The sequence below is a fragment of the Plectropomus leopardus genome, chromosome 2 (genome assembly GCF_008729295.1).
Source record: "Plectropomus leopardus isolate mb chromosome 2, YSFRI_Pleo_2.0, whole genome shotgun sequence".
In the NCBI taxonomy this organism is placed as follows: Eukaryota; Metazoa; Chordata; class Actinopteri; order Perciformes; family Serranidae; genus Plectropomus; species Plectropomus leopardus.
In genome coordinates, this window is record NC_056464.1 from 8,476,189 (window position 1) to 8,494,074 (window position 17,886).

The 17,886-nt window shown below is 39.7% G+C and overlaps 1 protein-coding gene across 2 annotated transcripts; it reads left to right on the forward strand.

Moving 5' to 3' along the window:
- The first annotated feature begins 6,973 nt into the window (after positions 1 to 6,973).
- si:ch211-112f3.4 (EF-hand and coiled-coil domain-containing protein 1) lies at positions 6,974 to 17,479 on the forward strand. Of its 2 annotated transcripts, none has more exons than XM_042498054.1 (9): positions 6,974 to 7,736; positions 9,384 to 9,816; positions 9,907 to 10,041; positions 11,291 to 11,370; positions 12,398 to 12,533; positions 12,619 to 12,760; positions 14,920 to 15,036; positions 17,031 to 17,100; positions 17,197 to 17,479. In XM_042498054.1, the coding sequence occupies exons 1-9, from the start codon at positions 7,145 to 7,147 to the stop codon at positions 17,364 to 17,366; spliced, it is 1,875 nt and encodes a 624-aa protein (XP_042353988.1). In that variant the 5' UTR covers positions 6,974 to 7,144; the 3' UTR covers positions 17,367 to 17,479. The 2 variants fall into 2 exon arrangements, with proteins under 2 accessions (XP_042353988.1, XP_042353996.1); XM_042498062.1 differs by having other exon boundaries at positions 17,031 to 17,104; positions 17,197 to 17,324.
- Positions 17,480 to 17,886: the final 407 nt, after the last annotated feature.

Sequence of the window (17,886 nt, forward strand, 5' to 3'; positions counted from 1 at the left end):
GTGTTTATTTTCACACACAACTTCATAACATTTACACAAACCCACTCAGAGGATATAGGTTGGGGTTCAAAGTTGACAGACGTGGCTGAACAATGTGCTTAAGATCTACAACAAAGTAAGTGAATGGGAGGTCATTAAGGACGTTTGACCATATGGACAGTTTAGAGCTCGCTGGATTGACTTTGTTGCAATCTTTAACCACTGTCCAGAGTGGCAGTTGTCCAATAGATGACTTGATCCTGTGGCGAGGCCTTAATCGTGTTAAATACGTTGTAAAGAAGCGTGATTTAGTTCCAGATCAGCCAAATCACTTCATCTAAATGCTTTAATTGGACATTGCTACTGTAATGTCACTCATTAGTTTGTGGACTCCCGTTTGGTATCTCAGAGACCAATTGCCTTGAAAAGTGCTTGTAAATATAACTATTAGTCTGAATGTATGTTTCTGGTTATATTTATTACTTGATTTTAGTAGTTTAATGAAGTCAATCTTTCTAAATTTTAGCAACTTCAGTAAACCAAGTTTAAAATATATGTATTCTGCTGGTTGCAAACAGGTCAATAATGTTTGTTTTCTTAAACATGTTAACAAAAAAGTTCTCCCAACTTCATCATTGGCAAAATCCTCTTTGTGGTGATCAGGTTAAGTCAGACTTACTTGGTTTACTGAAGTTGCGAAACACTTAGAAAGAACATGGTAATTTCACTTGTCATTTTTAAGTTGCGATAACGTCACAAAATTCAGCTAAAGAGTTAGAGTTAACAATTAGACATAAAGCAATTAGACATGGTTATATTTACTCAGTTTCCAATATTATTTTAAGTGTGCTCAACCTGTAAGATTTTACAGTCTAAGACTGACATCGTTATGATGTCAGTTTTATGCACAGCACAAATAAATTATTATCTTATTTTCTATAATTGTCCAGCATTTTACTCTTGCAAGACAAGCACAAAACTATATTACTGTTTGGCTTTTTTAAATCAATGACTCAAAGTTGCTCTGATATTAGGCTCTTTAGAGTTCACTGTGGGTCAGAAGTTTGCACTGAGCAAAATGTATAATGTAAAAGTTTTGTGTCCTCCAAACTTGTTACATTGTATAAACTTGTCCTCCTCTCTGTTTTTTTTTTGCTCTTTAGCCAGTGTTTCTTTTTTTTTATTATAACCTTTCCCTTTTTCTTTTACACAACTTTCTTCATTCTCCCCTTTCTCTTTCCACGCCTCCCTCATGTTGGCTTCCCTATTTAAAGTCTCACTGACATTTCAGTGTCAGAGTTTGTCTGAGATTTAGGTCAGCGATTGTCCCTTTCCAGATACTTTGATTGTCACACCTGGGCACACAAGATCACTAAAGCACTCAAAGCTAATGCATGGCTGACAAAAGATGGTTTGTCCTTTCATAGAATAACTGGTATATCTCATGACATAAGATTAGGGCTTAGATAATTCAAACAGTATTAAAATAACCAATATTTACTCATGCTCTTTATTTAAGTTCCACTTTGCATTTTGATAGTGACAAACCCACAGTGACTTATCGACCAACTCTACAGTTCACATCAGTGCTACCAACTGTGTTAACATCATTGTTTGGGTTTCCCAGCCTGCAACCTTACTGTTTTTCACTCTCACAGTCATTACCACTGTTCTTGACCACAGCAGGCACTTGTTTTAGCAAAAAAGCTAATAGGCTACCCACTGAACACTACCTACTCAGCAAACATAAGACAGATACAATAGAGACCAGCTGGTGAACATAATGGAGCATTAAGCAGCTAAAGAGACCGATATTTCCCTCAGCAGTTGCAGAGACCATAGACTGTATAAAATAACTTACGTAGCCACCGTGAACTCCTATTCTGTAGCTTCTTGCTGACATTTTGGCTGTTGTCATCTTGGATTTTTGGTGCCAGAAGTGACCATATTTGGATGAGAGGGTTAAGCTAACCACTAAGCTGGCTGCTAGATTGGGTAGCACGGTGCATTTACAGCTGTGATAATGCTAATTCTAATTTCTGCTAACAAAAGACGAGCTTAAAACTATTTAAACCAAATGTGGGCAACTTGTACTTGTACTCTCATATTCTGACTTAAACATTTTTAGGTGACCAAAACGTAATTTACTTTCATTAAGTGAAAATACTTAAATAGTGATAGCGACGGCTAAACCTGAAGTCTTGGGGATATGCCATTGTTGTGTTGACCAGCGGTGTCACCATTGTAGCAACTCGTACCTGTCACTAAAAGTGGACACACCTTTGTATAGGTAACTTTAAGCTTTAATAACATTCAAACAAGTGAATTAAATAAAATATTTACCCCTGTAGGCTACAGTTGTCATGGGGGAACCGTGAAATTACAGACATAGACTAAAACCATTTTTGTACCACAGTATAATCATGTTTATTTCTGCTATAAAGTTGGGTATTATTAAAATGGCCAACTTCACTTTATTTATCAATTTATTTTTATGGGCCCTATGGGGATTGACTCACTTATTTTTGAGTGGCCTCATGTGGCCATTTGAGGAACTGCAGTTTTTCACACTTCTGCATTGGCTTAATTTTTCAGCCCCAGGATTGCTGCTTGGTAGAGACCAAAACAGAGCTTAAAAAAAAAAAAAAAGAAAAGAAAAAGAAAAAAAGTTGGCTATGAATGCTGGATATAAATTTGTGAGGTGGACAGAAAAATGAATGCTTATATTGCTTTGTATACACTAGATGTTTGCTAAATCAATTTAAGAGGTGATAATCAGTCAGATTTGTTTCTGCTACCCCAAAGTGGCCATAAAGTGAGCTATTACAGGTTTAAGTGAGTTTTTCTTGCAGTTCAGAAGAAAATATTGCTTGCTGCAGAGTTCCTTTTAATCTACTTTAATTTGACCACAACATTATGCTACAGTTGACGAAAAGATTTGCCACAGAGTAAATACAGCCAAATGAGACAGAAAACTAAGAAGAAAATTGCTTGGATTCTTCTTGTATTTGGAAACATAAGACAATACACAATGAGCCAAAAGAGACAAATACTTTGTACACACTAGACAGCATCTATGTCACAGCCATGTGATACTTAAATGTGCAACGCTCCTCTTGTCCTTGACATGTGGCTCACTGCTGAAACATGACAGGAAATGGTCACATCAATAAAGTAAGAGGACAACCAAAAGCTGACAAATAGGTTAACATGTGTGACCTCACATTTGAAGACCTTCACATGCAGGGTTAAACTGGAACGAGCCCTCAGTGAACTGACAAAGCATATCTGTCAGTGTCACCACTTCAAAGAGGTAGTGCGTGCGTGCGTGTGTGTGTGTGTGTGTGTGTGTAGAGGGAGTGTATGGCTGTATTTGTCTTTTCGTTGACCCTCAGAGGAGCATATGGCAACCAACACAAAGCCTTCACCCAGCTCCTATCATTACTGATACTGCCTTACTCCTCCTCTCAAAGGTGAACAACAGGACACTAAGGCATGCATGCATGAGCACCCTTACACACACACACACACACACACACACACACTGGCTGCAGACCCCCACCTCCTTTATTTACAGCCCCTCTTCTTGCTGCCCGTCCTTTCATTTTCAGATCAGGTCCTTTCACCCAGAGCAAGCAGCAGCTGGAGGACTGACTCTCAGAGGGAGGTGGCATGACAGCAGGACTGAGGGGACAAGTGCTGAGCCACACATTAACTTCTAGTTACCCCAGACAAACACACAGACGTGTGGGTGCACACACACACATGCACACACACGCACACGCGCGTGTGCACACACACACACACACACACACACACACACACACACACATACATACATACATACATAGGAGCGACAAATACAGAGTACATTTACCCTCACCAAAATACCTATTATGTGATTAATGTAAGCCTGTGCTCTTTTTGGATGCATCTTGATGGAGAAACAAGAGCTTAGATTCTAAATATATGGCAGTCAAGACTGAGGGAGAGTCTCATGTAATGCATTTAAATTATCCTTACCTCTAGTTAACCACAGATCTGCACAACAAAGTTTTGTTTTTTGCTGCCGCTGGGAATGGGACAGCCACAGGTTTGCCTGGCCCTCTGAGAGTTAACAATTCAAGCTGTAGTTGGTAACTTAATATAGTAGTACATGAGGCAGATAATCTGTGACAAAATTCATGTTGCTCATTGTTTTGCATCTTATGGCATTTGTAAGAACACATTGCAGTCTGTAAAAACAGCCAATCAAAGCTAAGAAGTCTCTAACACAGATGTCAATCATTTCAATCCACTGTGGTCAAATTGTCAAACTTGGCAGTGCTGATCAAATATGAATCAAGATTGTGTTACTGCTACTTGTCTATTTCTTGCACCCATTGTTTTTCGGAAACATGTTTTAGTGTACTGTTTAGCTGTAAAATGAGAACATTTATGATCTAGCTGCCATGTTGAAAAAGCTGAGCCAAAACAAAGCACCTGTTGAGTCACAGTTTCTTGTTTTACAGCTAAACAGTACACTAAAATGTGTTCCTGAAAACATCAGACACAAGAAAAAGGCAGTAACAGAATCTTGATTGAAAGTTTGACAGTTCACAGGGATTGACAGCTGAGTTAGAAATTCCTCAGCTCTGATTGGTTGGTTTTGTTCAGCTGTGGTAGATTCTTGCATGTGCAGAAGCATTACAAGGAGACAGAGGAGCAGGGTTTTTTTCCAGAGTATCAGTCTCACATACTGCTGTGTTGATATAGTGACATTTTTAAAAAAAATAAAAGTTATTAACTGTAGCTTCACTGTAAAAGCAGCACCAGAGGTCACTGACTCACTCCCTTGTAAAAGGTAAACATTGGAAAATATGTTTATGTGCTGGTTTGCAGTTTAGAACATTATAAAATCCCTTAAACCTCTACTTTGCTTTAAAGAATAGTTTTTCAGCTGAAATCTTTAATGAAATAAATGAATGAAAATATTTTCAAGACCTGCAGAGGATTTCTACAAAAAACAGCAAGTGATTAATGTATGAACCAACTAACAGGTACACAGTAGTTTTATTTCAGTACATTGATGCACTAAATAAAAAAATGTGTGTGTGTATCTGTAGCTATCTTGACCTTGACTGTTATCACAGATTTCCCCCTGGCAGCTTAGAAGGAAAAAAAACATAGTTTCCAAGACCTGAACTAAGCTCTGCCTGCCCCCACATGTTCATGAAACAGGCCACAGGCGATAAGTGCTTTTTTATAACTTCAGGACAATTGATGTGTTTGAGAGAATACATCATCTTTTCTACTGTATACCTTTGCAAAGGTAAAAGCCTCAGATGAGTCCCTGCAAGCGCTGCAGCTCAACCATATTCAGATTAGTGGTAGAAACCAAATCAAAGACTAAACAATATCTCAGATTTCCCTCTGTGAGCTCATGGGACCTGAGATGACTCATCTGTTAGCCTGTTAGTGTGTGGTATGCAAAGGTGATAAAGTATGGTCCTCCACTCACACCCTTCAGTAGTGTTCATGATTTGTGTTGAATTATTCCGTTTACTTCTTAAAGTTTGTTAAGTGAGGTTAAAAAAATCTATGCAATGCATATTTCCCTTATTAAATAAAGTATATATGCATAATTCTTATTCATTATGGGGCTGGGCAATATGGAGAAAATTAAAGATAACTGTTTTTTTTTTTGTTTTTTTTACCAATTACAACATTGTAAGATTGACTATTGGTGTGTTCACAAAATATTTACACTATGAGATTTTTGATGAATAATCATCAGTAATGAAGATATAATGATTAAGTGGGTAAAGAATAGAAGAACACTGTAATGAAGCCTTTCAAACAAGACAGCATTAATGATGCAATATAAAAAAAACCCCTCATATCATGATATTGATATAATAATGACAAACTGCCGTGCCGTGATTTACTACAGCCCTGAATACAGCATGCAAGCTACGTTTAGGTGCAGCAGTGTCAGTGACCATTCCAGCACATATGATACCCTTGGCATGCTTCCCTGCCCCTCAACATTATTAATATTACTTTTAGGCTATTTATTACTTACAAGAACAGGAGCTAGTAAAAAATAAACAAACAAATAAATAAACAAAAACAAAGAACTTAATAAATGATGATAACAAAAATCATACAATGAGAAAAATGGTATGTGAAAATTTTATTTTATTTTTTTCATGGCAATTTCAGCACCTGAGGGAGCCGCGTATTTCTCCCATAAGTTAGGGCACTGAGCAGTGGAGTGTAATTTATGTGTAATTTGTGTGGTATGGTCCAGTCATGCCTAGGTGAGTGTAATGAAGATGCTCTCTTTGTTAGGCGTGTGACAAATGGTGGTCAGGGAGGGGAAAGGTATTTCCGCTGACAGTTGCCTGGAAACAAAAACAACTTAACTCCAAGTAAAGATCTATGTCCAATGTTTGTAAGAACAGAAGGTGTGGAGTATCCAAAGTCATTTGACTTGTTTTTGTTTTGGCTGCCACACAAGCAGTGAGTCAGGTCCACTGAAAATGCATTCTGGTAAAGGTGCAAACTGAAACCCGACATGACTCACTCTGGATTGTTGTGGTTTTGTTTTTGTTGCTGGATGACAGGTGCCACAAAATGCACCTTAGTCCCTGAAAATGATATCATTTACCTCAAAAACCCACCAGTATGAGATAAATCTGATCATTTATCAGCCAAACAAAGAAGTGCTCACTATAAAGGAATATTTTGAGATAAATAGATTGCATTTGTTTGGGCAAAACTTGATATGTGATCCACTTATGTAATGGAGATCAAACAGCCAAAGTTGGCTTCGCTTTCTTACATTCTTTACTGTAAGCACCGAGCAGTGAAAAGCACCTTGCGGGAGTCACACGCGCCCGCGCACGGCCATAGTATGCACACAAAAGGGTGGGGCCGGTACAGTGAGACCTTTTTCTTGCCTGAGGGGATCAGATCTTGACTTGATGTGGCCGGAAGGAATTCAGAGTGAGGTTTCCAGGGAATTACGCAGAGTCACAACACACCGGGAGTGGGAGTGTCGGTATTTTAGCCTCAGTCTGGTCTGAAATCTAATCCGATACCAGTCCCCGTGATCTGATTTTTATTTGGTAAGATCTGAAAGACTCTTAAAATATCTTAAAAACTCAGTTTATGTGCAGCCATGAAGCGCACCGCATCGGCCCTGCCGCGCGTGCAGCCATCGCGTAAAAGCGAATGGCTCCGGAGCGCCCTGGCCCACCACCACTGCCCCGATCCCGGCGTGGATAACGAAATCGTCGTCCTGGCCACTGGAATAGACCAATACTTGCAGGAGGTCTTCCACCACCTCGCCTACCCCAACCGGGAAGATACGGTGACGGCGGAGGATTTCACGGCACTGTGCGCAGTACTGGGGCTCACGGGAGCGGAGAAAGGAAAGAGGACAATGAAAGGAGGAAATGTAGATCGAGAAAGAGATGAGGAAGATGAAGAGTTTAAGGATGTATGTTCTGTGCTCCCCTGTCAACTGTCCTTTAAAGATTTCCACTCGCGTCTCTGTGGATATTTTCGTGTGCGCAGTGCGGGCAGAGGCACCGGGGAGTGCGCCTGGCGCCTGCCCGTTACCGAGGACACGGAGCTGGTGGAGAGACAGATCCGGCTCCGGTGGCCGCGTGTCAGACGGAGGAAATGTGTAAGTTTTGATCTGACCAAGGATCAGAATGGACCCGGTAACAGACTGAGTAAAGTTCGAAACGCAGAAGAACGCGAGTCAGGTAGGACGTTTGTTACATGTGGCATTGTGTTTAAATGTCCCCTGTGATCACTGAGGGGGTATTTGATAACTTGTTTCTTAAAGCCTATTGCTGTGTCTGGGGAACTATAGTGCGCACACACAACTTCATTGCTTAATCTGCTCAATATTTACTGAATAGAGATGCACGGAGCAGTAAAGACAGTCTTGAGACAGTGCGTGGTAAGAAAGGAAGTGAGCAATCAAGCACCAATTACTTGAACCTATGTAACCTTTATTACCAATAGTTTACTGTGATTACCACCTGATTTGTTTTTCACCTTTTCCATCTCTGCTCTCTCATTCTCTTGTTCCCTGAGGCACTCACACCCTTCACTGAAGCAAATACCAATACAGCAATGTAAATAGAATTCCCTGTGACTGATGAATTATTACAGTGTATGTGACATTATCAGATTGTTCATACTGATGCTTAAATGTATAAGCGGCACTGTGCTGCTGTAACTGGCTGAGGTGGAGCTGGTTTTAAGCTCTTTGTTTGAACCTGAGGGTCAACTCCTAAACCTGAGGGGTTGTGAAGTGATTAATGTGACAGGAGAGAGGAAAAAAACACAAAGTACTGATGCTACTTTTGTATTTTCTAGGCTTTTCTCTAAACTTGCTTACTTTTTTTAAAGATATGTAAAACACAACAAGATGAAACAACAGTTTTTTCCACTTATTTAATCTTTAACCATGTACGCTTATCACGTTTGTTAATGTAAATTGATAAGTAGCCTGACTAGTAACTAAAGCTGCTAAATGTGGAGCAAAGGTATAAAGCAGCATAAAATGAAAATACCAAAATAAAGTACAAGTACCTCAAAATTGTATCTAGGCACAGTTTTTGAATCAATAGTCACCTGCCACTACTGCCTTACAAATGTATTCAGATACTTTACATTAGAAAAAGTAATATTACCTTGTTGAAGAAAGTTCATGTGCAGTAAAATTCATGCATTCAAAAGGTCACTAAAGTGAAAGTACGTATTATCATCAGAAGTAGAAGTACTATGAGTGTATTTGTGAGTGTTATTAAGTACTCCTAGAGGTCGACCGAGATATATTTTTTTTAGGGCAGATAACAATTATTAGTAGTTTATGGGGCCGTTAACCGATATTTGGAACTGATATGCATTTAACTTTTCACTATCAAGTACAGCAAGTTCCCAGCAACTTCTTTTTTTTAATATAAAGTTCTGTAAAAATTTAAATGAAAATATAAAAATATCTCCCTGAGGTTTTACAAAATACAATTTCCTCCATGCTGACAATTTCTTTGCATGTATTGCAGACTGCCTTCAATGGTGGTGGTTGAGTTTAATACGCACACTTTTTAATTAATTATTTTTTTCAGCGATCATTACAATAAAATGCACATAAAGATAATCGAGAAAATGCCAAATATCGGCCCCAATAGTTGGTCAGGCCAATAATCTGTCAACCCCAAAGTACAACAGTATTCTATATTATAATTGTGTGTTTTAGTAGTGTTGCAAAAGCTGAGAAGACCGAAATATTGTAATGATGACATCAACTTCAATAATTTATTTGCATTGTAAAAAATGTAATTTTGTGCCCCTGTAGTTTGATCAATATTTAACTTTCCTCTCTTCTTCTTCTCCTCCAGATGAGGTAGCAGCTCTGAGGGAGCTGGTGGAGGACCTTCGCTCAGCGCTGCAGGGGAGCGACGCACGCTGCCTGGCCCTGGAAGTAGCACTTCGACGGGAGAGGAGCCGCACCCTGCCTTCTCCATCCAGCTTCAGCTCCCCAGTTTCATCTCCAACAACTTCCATCACCCTCATTCAGGGTAAACTGGTACCGACGCAGAGAATCAAAGGACAATGCAGTGGTGATGCGGCAAGGAGGGTGGCTAGGAGACGGGACATCAAGGACCCCCTTGTTAGGGAGTTGAAGATGATCCGCTCCTCACGTGACGGGCAGCTGGAGGAGGCCATGAAATTCAATGAGCGCCTGGAGGAGGAGCTGAGATGGGCATACCAGGAGGTACGCAAGCTTCAAGGGGTGGAGTCTGCCCTGAGGAAGGAGAATGCCCAGATCAGGTTGGAGCTCTGTCAAGTTAACTGAATGATGTTTGATGAAAGAATGGAAAGAAGTGCAATGAAGTGATGATCTTGGATGATCTCCATTAGGAGGCGGGCAGAGGAGGCCAGGGAGGCTCTGAGCTTGGGGCTTCAGAGGGTGCGGACGATCCAGGAGCAGGCTCAGTCAGTGCCGCAGCTTCAGTCAAGGATCACTCAACTGGAGACTGAACTACACCAGTACAGGTGCAAACACTGTGTGCGCACGGGCATGTTTGTGCATCCATTTACACATCATTTGCTTGCATGCTAACTCATTTGAAATTCAATGCGCTAAACTCAGCAGCTTAAGTTACAAACAAGTCACACTCTTGCTGTCACTGTTCTCGCCAACCTCGATTCAAGCAGCAAACGGCAAAGTTTATCTGAAGTTAATATGATGCTTCAGCAGCCTGAGTTAGTAAAACTGTTTATGTTGGGTGAGCAAATCACAGCTCAGCATCTGTCTCAGGGACATTTAATCAGCACTTGTTTCGAGGTGTAAACCTGGGACCCTTCCCTTAGAGGTCCTCACAGGTCTACACAGACTCTAGGACCTGAGACCTGTTTGGCTTTGGGTCCACATTTTATTATGGTCAATCGTGTCTGTTCCAATTCTATTATTGTATCTCCAGGGTCTGTTTATCATTATGGGTAATGACCAAGTGGGTCCGACAAGATTCCTGATCAGCACTGATAAAGAAAGAAATTTGGATTTTACTGCTGCTTCAAAGGTTGCTACTTTTTCCGTCTGTTTTCTGTTTACTGTGCAGGTAAATCTATATGAATTACACTTTGGTGCTCCTGGTTTCTTGAAAATCTACTCAACTATTGAACTGTAGAGAATCTAATGGAGCTCACTATGTGTAACTGGTCCATATTTACAAAAGTGTAAACATTTGTATTTGTATGTACAATCAAAGGCACTTAGAACTATAATAAAGTACTCACAAGCAGGTGCAGCTCACAACAACAAGAACAACAAAAAATAACAATTCTAATGACCAGATCCCAGGTCCTACAATTCTGTCGCCTCGAACATGCACCGGATTTTATCTTGGGCACAAACAGGTTGGGTTATGAACATTTTTAATTTATCCAGTCAAACTCAGAATGACTTTCCCAAGTTGATTTGCATCCTGGTCCATTATTTGGACCCATGAAGACCTCTACTTCTACACGAGATTGTCTCTCTCTTTTAAATCTGGGATCAGACACAATATCAGCCTGAAAATGGCCTGATGCCACAGAACTGTGGCTATGTGTGTGCTGTCAGTAGGTGGCAGCTTTAGTCTGTACTAGCAGAGTGGAAAGAGGAAAGCCTTCATTAGACAGTTCCAAGTCAATGAAGGAAACATACACCAGGTTCAGTAACTCACATACAAATGCGTCTGTCCACATTGTTAGCTCATTGGCAATACATTTTATGTATGTTCTCTGCTTTTACAACATTCAGATCGTGCTGCACCTGTATCCCTGACCCAGCCCATCAAGACATGTACCCAATCGGAGCAGAAGACGCTTGCAGCAAGACAGGTGAGAGACTGGAAAACTGAATGATTGCCGTGCAATTGTCAGAGGTTGTTGATATGCGTCCCAATCACCAAAAAAAAAGTAAGTAAGTTTTGCAAACCATGCATTACATTTGTATGTTATTATGTTATATGTATGTGGATACTTTAAAACTTTACATTGAACCAATGCTGTGGCAACATGTAGGTTTAGGCACAAAACACACTTGGTTATGGTTAGAAAAAGCTTAAAACAATTTAACATAAAACCGTTTTTTTGTGGCACATCCAACCGGAAAGACAGGAGTGTATCAGTAAAAATCCCCACCACTTTACGTTCCACTATCCCAAAAGGAAACGCAGTTACGGCTCGATAAAAAAATATGATTTTCGAAGGACTATCCCCACTGGAAAAACTGGCAATGGGTCACTACAAAAAGCTAAAAAACTGCTGGAAATGCAGCAATAACTAGGTTTGTTGTTTGTCAGTCTTGAACATTGACCTGCAGCTTTCCAGGCGTCCGTGTCACGGCATCCACATCCTGATGACAAACGTTAGCTCACACACTACATCACTTTAGGAATGTTGATACGATTCGTATGTAACATATTGTTGGTTTGCAGAAATGTACAATGCCACCTTTTTCTTCTGGTGACTGCTATGATATGTTTATGGGCTTTCCTTCTTCATGACAGACATTTTTACTCATAACAGCAGGAGAAGCACAGGTAGAAGAAATTAACAATTTCTCATTATCTTCAAGTGTCCCGGTAAGTTACGCCAGTGAGCCAGCATGCACAGCACCAGGACCCTGGAATAGGACCCAAATATAATATGCTTGTTATCAGTTACACCTGTGGTTTTCCTGCTGTGACATGCCAAATGCCTGCTGTGAAAAAGGTCTATAAAGAAAACATCATTCATTAACAAATAATTTGCAACAGGACTATGAAGTTAACACCAAAAACAATCTATACCAGTAAAAAGGTGCAGAATGCTAACTACTGAAATGTCATTGAGCAAGAAAAGTGATTGCTTGTATTGCTTGCAGAGGCAGAGTGTCTGCAGAGAGCAGTGGAAGGGAGAGCTGCCTCTGACGAAGAGGAGGAGAATGGAGGGATGAGAGAGGAGGGACAGTGCTGCCTTTTGGTGGCGAAGAAGCATCGACTGCAGAGCTGTGGCAAAGGGTTAGCTAACATCCAACACACCACCACTGAGGACGTGGTTTTCTATTCCAAATGTCACATATCCTTTCTCTTTTTCTTGCAACAGATGTCAGAACCATGTGGTCCAACAACTTGTCTCTCAGAGTCACCTGCATGACAAAAACCTCATCCGCACTTTTAAGGACAGCAGCAGGTGCAATAGCTGGAAGGAACAAAACCAAGAGCAGCCAGAGGGAAGCAGAGAAAAGGTAGGAGAGAGAAACTTGGTTAGGAGGCCAAAGGGATGAAAGTGCAGACAGTTTTGAAGATCTGGTGTCTTAGGCCATGTTTAGATAAGAACGGCCCTGATAAAAACAGACTTTCTTTGTTTTTGAAAAAAATCTGTGTTCACATAACATTGTGGCAACGTTCCTTGTGTACACAGATCCACAAAAACAACCAAAAATGCTGTAGTATGCATGCCAGACCAGTAGCATGGAAGAACACACGCCTGCTCATAATGGGGTATGATGGGCATGATGCGTCTTCGCTGATCACAGTAGTGGTTCAACACTTCTACACTTTGCTGAAGGAACGTTTAAGCAGCACAAGCAAAGCTCAGTAGTCTGCCATTGTTATTATTGTGGTCCTTCTACTCCCGCATGGCTATTTGTCTGAAATGTAATGCGCATATGCAAAATTTGGCCGCGACGTCACCGTTCTAACCAAGTCTGTGCATTGCCAGTTTACACAGCGACAGAAAGTGTGGCGCATTCATAATTAAACCCTGGAACCTGGTTTCAAAAGTTTGTGTTTTCAGGCCCCCAAAACACCATTGTCATGTGAACAAAAGGCCAAATAGTAACAAAAGTTTAACATTTTATACCAGAACCATTGCTATGTGAACAGCCCCTTAATGTCAGATTAGGTGGAGAAAAAAACAATGACAAAGAATTAACTGTGGACAAGTGTGGCTATTGACCAAATCAAAGACAAATGTAGGATAGAATGCTTTTCATATTATATATTTCCAATAGACTAATTTAGCTGGTTCATTTAGCTGAATAACTTTGAGTTAGGTTGTTGTCTGATAAAAAGGTCTAGAGAGGTCAAAGAGAAAGATGCATCTACACGCCTTTGCTAGTTGTCAGTCTATTTGCCTTCAACCTTTGAAATTTAATTCAGCCATAATCATGTTTCTGCCCCGTTACAGGGGTTCTTTTTTGAGACCTTGGGTGATGTGAGGGTCTAAGGGCAGAGGGATGTCATACACTGTAAAGCCCTCTGAGGCAAACCATGTTTTGTGATAATGGGCTCTATAAATAAAATTGACTTGACTTAAAGAAAACAGACTGTATGAAAAAAAATGTTGTTGCCAAAATGATGTCACCCTCTTTTTTGTGGACTAGGCTTTCAGGAAAGTTGCTCAGCCTTGCAGCAGTTTTCCCCAATGACCACTAGTGGTATTGCAGTGTAAAAATACCCTTTAGCCCTGAAATCATTTTCCTCATCGACAACTATTGTAAAGGAGACGTCTGTGCACTACCTCAGTATTCTTTTGCACTACCTCAGCATTCTATTTATTCTGTTTTTATATATTTATGTCTATTTCTATCTTCTATTATTCTTCTTATTTTTCTATGTATGTCTCTGTATGTCTTACGTGCCAAGCTGCTGTGACAACTAAATTTCCCTCCGGGGATCAATAAAGTCGTCTAAGTCTAAGTCTAAGTCTAAGTTAAACTGTTGAGAGGACACCTAAAACTGCAAACGCTACAAGGTCAATTATGACTATTTCTATTCTGAATTTTTGATCCATGTTGGTTTTTATCTTTGTAAAACTTTCCCAGAGCTGAGAAATTTAATTTAATAATCACTCATGTCATGCCACCCTGAAGTGGAAACCCCAAGTTTCACATTTTGGCGGACGCCATCTTGGATTTTTGAAGCCAGAATTAACCATATTTGGACAACAGGGTGAAGGTAATAATCCTAATTCTAGCTGCTAACTTGGTTAGCACGAAGCATTTACAGTAATGGTTAACTGTGCCAATACTAATACTAATTTTTGCTGGTAAAGATCAAACTTAAAATTAGTGAAAGAAAAAAGTACTTCCAGAAAAAACAAAAAAACATCTGGTTTCTCTAGGGTCTTTTTATATAACACTTAAAGGGTCCTTTATGTGAATCCGGGCTTACACTATGGCTAAATTACCGAACCAAATTTCTTTTCTTAGTAGCGATTTGTCAACATATAAGTAAAAGTGCCCAGTGTTCCAATAAAGCTCCAGAAATTGATATTTGCAGGACATGTAAAAAATTTGCAGGAAACGGGTTAATATTAACTCATCTGACAATTAATCCTGTTGACACAGTTTAACAACAGTTTGCATTCATTGTTGTTCCTCCCTTTGTTCCTGTTTGCCAGAGGCCTGAGGAAGAGGAGGACAAGACAAGATTGGAAGAGAAAGAGAAGAGACGTCTGTCGCTGCTGGAGGAGAAACTCACAGATGGCCTCACACTCCTGCTGCAGCGTCGCAACAAGGTTCATACAACACACACTATTTACCTCAGCTACACACAGATACACACACACACAGACACACACACACACACACACACACCTCTTCACTGCCATCTAGTGTCTCACCCAAGTGCATAGAGGTTGAAGCGCTACTGAGGCGGATTTGTTTAATCTGTATTTTGGAGGGGCAAATTGTCATGCAAGAATATTATTTTAAGCTTTTTTTTTTTTTTTTTTAAAAAAATGAGAATTGTATTTTAATTAATTAATTATTTGTAATAAATAACATACACTTATAAATGAAATAGGCGCACAAATAGGCCACAGTCTGTAAAATATACAAATCAAGCAATTGTGATTGTGTATTTTTTGGTCGAAGAATTTTAGAAACAGAAATAAAATTATTACTTGATTATTCCATGTTATTTAAAAAAAATGTTTTGGGGTCAGATATGAAATATACAGAAATAGAAATGCCACTTAATTTTCTTTTTTCGCCAATCCAAAATAATGACGATAATAATAGTAATAGTAATAAATTAAAAAAAGTTAAAAGACCAAAAAGTACACTGACCGTTGAGCTCATTTTAAACTTTTGTTTCAAATTATCATTATTGCAGTTTCTAAATAAGCATGAAATATCTGCCCACAGACGTCACATGGCCAGCTCAGCTCACTGTATTTGGTTGTACTCACTGTTTTGTCTGATGAATTGGGGTCATTCGGGTGTGGATTGATTTGCAGGATGTGGAGAGTTGCTGTGTGACACTGAACTGATTTGTCTGACTGTCGCGTTCAATCGGAAAAACAAACAAACAAAACCAAAAAATAAAACTGAGATTTTAACCAAAAACAAGGCGACTGAAGACTGTATCCTCTTAGGCGTCTTCCCTGCTCGAGTCATTTCGCACACCTGCCGTTAATGAGACAAACCTGCAAAATCAACCAGGTCAGGTGATGCATTCACATGACCCACCAAAAAATGGGAAATTACAAGAGCTTGATAGAAATGTCTATAACACCCATTTTTTTCCAATAACATTTTATTTTATGTCAATATATTTATTTTATTATGTCACTGTGCATATCACTGTCCGCTGACATTATGAAATAAAAGGTGAAAAGGAAAGGAGACATGATATAACAGTTTTGTTGGGTAAAGTCAAGCCAAGTCAATTTTATTCATAAAGCCCATTATCACAAAACATGGTTTGCCTCAGAGGGCTTTAAAGCATACGACATCCCTCTGTCTCTAGACCCTCACCTAAGGAAAAAACTACTGAAAAAAAAAACCCTGTAATGGAGGGAAAAAAAATGGAAGAAACCTCAGGAAGAGCGGCAGAGGATGATGAGGGATCCCTCTTCCAGGACGGACAGACGTGCAATAGCTGTCGTAAATAGCAATTAAATTACAATAATGACAAAAAGGAAAAAGAGAAAGACGGGGAGAGAGAGTGAGAGAGGGGGGAGATGCACAACAATAATGGTAACAAAAGCACAACATATTACAATAATTATAGGTGTAAAATTACTAAAGGCACTCTATAGTAGCATGTGATGTTACGTGCAAATGTTGTGGGTGTTGATAAAAGTCCATGCGTATACTGATAGTGGAGGCACGACGCATAATAATGACAGTAGAAAGATGCGTCAAGAACAATCACGGCATCGACGCAACCAGGACCCACAACACAGACGCAGCTTCAGACAGGACCACAGCAATGGCAAAACCAAGACCACGATCAGGGCCAGCCGGGGGTCTCTGTCTGGTCTCTCTCTTAATCCTAATAGATCTCTGTGCTGCATTTGACACCATTGAGCATCAAATCTTTCTGCACAGACTGGAACACTTAACTGGCCTTTTAAGGAACAGCTAGTATAAAATAAAAATGAGATCCCATAAACTATGAAAACAATTAAACAATTTAAAATAATAACTGTATGTATATATTTTACATAATGAATCTATCTTTGTCTTAAACTACAATGACAAATGCCTCTCTTTCTATCTGTAGAACGTGTCCCGCAGAGCCCTGGGGAAGATTGTGATGGATACTCTGGATGTGTGCAGTAGGAGTGGAGATGGTAGGTGTGTTCAACATTTTCCAGTTGTCCCAGTATGCATTGTTCATAATTCATTCATAGTGTGGCTAAAATTATCTTTGGTCCTTCCCCATCCAGGCCAATCTCAGGTCATGCAGGTTGCTGACGCCCTCTGTGTCCGGCTGTCCTCCAGTGATCTCCTTGGAAATGGAGAGGATGATGAAGGAGAAGAGAGCAGAGAGAAACCCCTGGTTCCATCTTCAGGGTGTCAAACCAGCAATGTCAACCCGCTGCTCATCTCCTGTTGAATAAGCTACTGCAGTCATTCTTACCCCTTTCCTCTCTTTTATATTTGCCTTGTTTGCACCTATGTACATTTCCCGGTTGTGTGTTTAAAAATGGTCCAGTGTATTTAAATATTAATTTTATTTCCTTTTTTTTCAATCTCTTTGTGTTGTATTTTGTATGTATTTAATATCAGCGATTAAATATTTTTTATCCAAATGTTCCACAGTATAAGATTTGTTTCTAAGAGCTCTGGCATGATGAGACATAATCGTGTGTTCAGCACCACTGCGAGAGGTCAACATTATACATCTCACTGTGGAATCCAAACATTAGACCAGAGAGTCGCTCATGTTGGCCATTTCATTTTGAATCTAGATGCACTCTTATAGAAATTCATACAAGTGGATCAGCTTAAAGGTTTTACATGAAAGGGTTAGAGTTAGTAAGTTTGTGATTCAAGATGCAAGATTTTATTATTATCTTCATTCACTCTCCATATCAGACAGGCACATAGGAAAAATTGTTGTATTGTAAGATGCT

Bases quoted from the DNA above. Each gene is read 5' to 3' on its own strand.
- si:ch211-112f3.4 (XM_042498054.1), top strand. From the start codon at position 7,145: ATGAAGCGCACCGCATCGGCCCTGCCGCGCGTGCAGCCATCGCGTAAA. The intron at 10,042-11,290 runs GTGCAAACACTG...TACAACATTCAG, and splicing joins ACTGAACTACACCAGTACAG to ATCGTGCTGCACCTGTATCC. The intron at 17,101-17,196 runs GTAGGTGTGTTC...TTCCCCATCCAG, and splicing joins GTGCAGTAGGAGTGGAGATG to GCCAATCTCAGGTCATGCAG.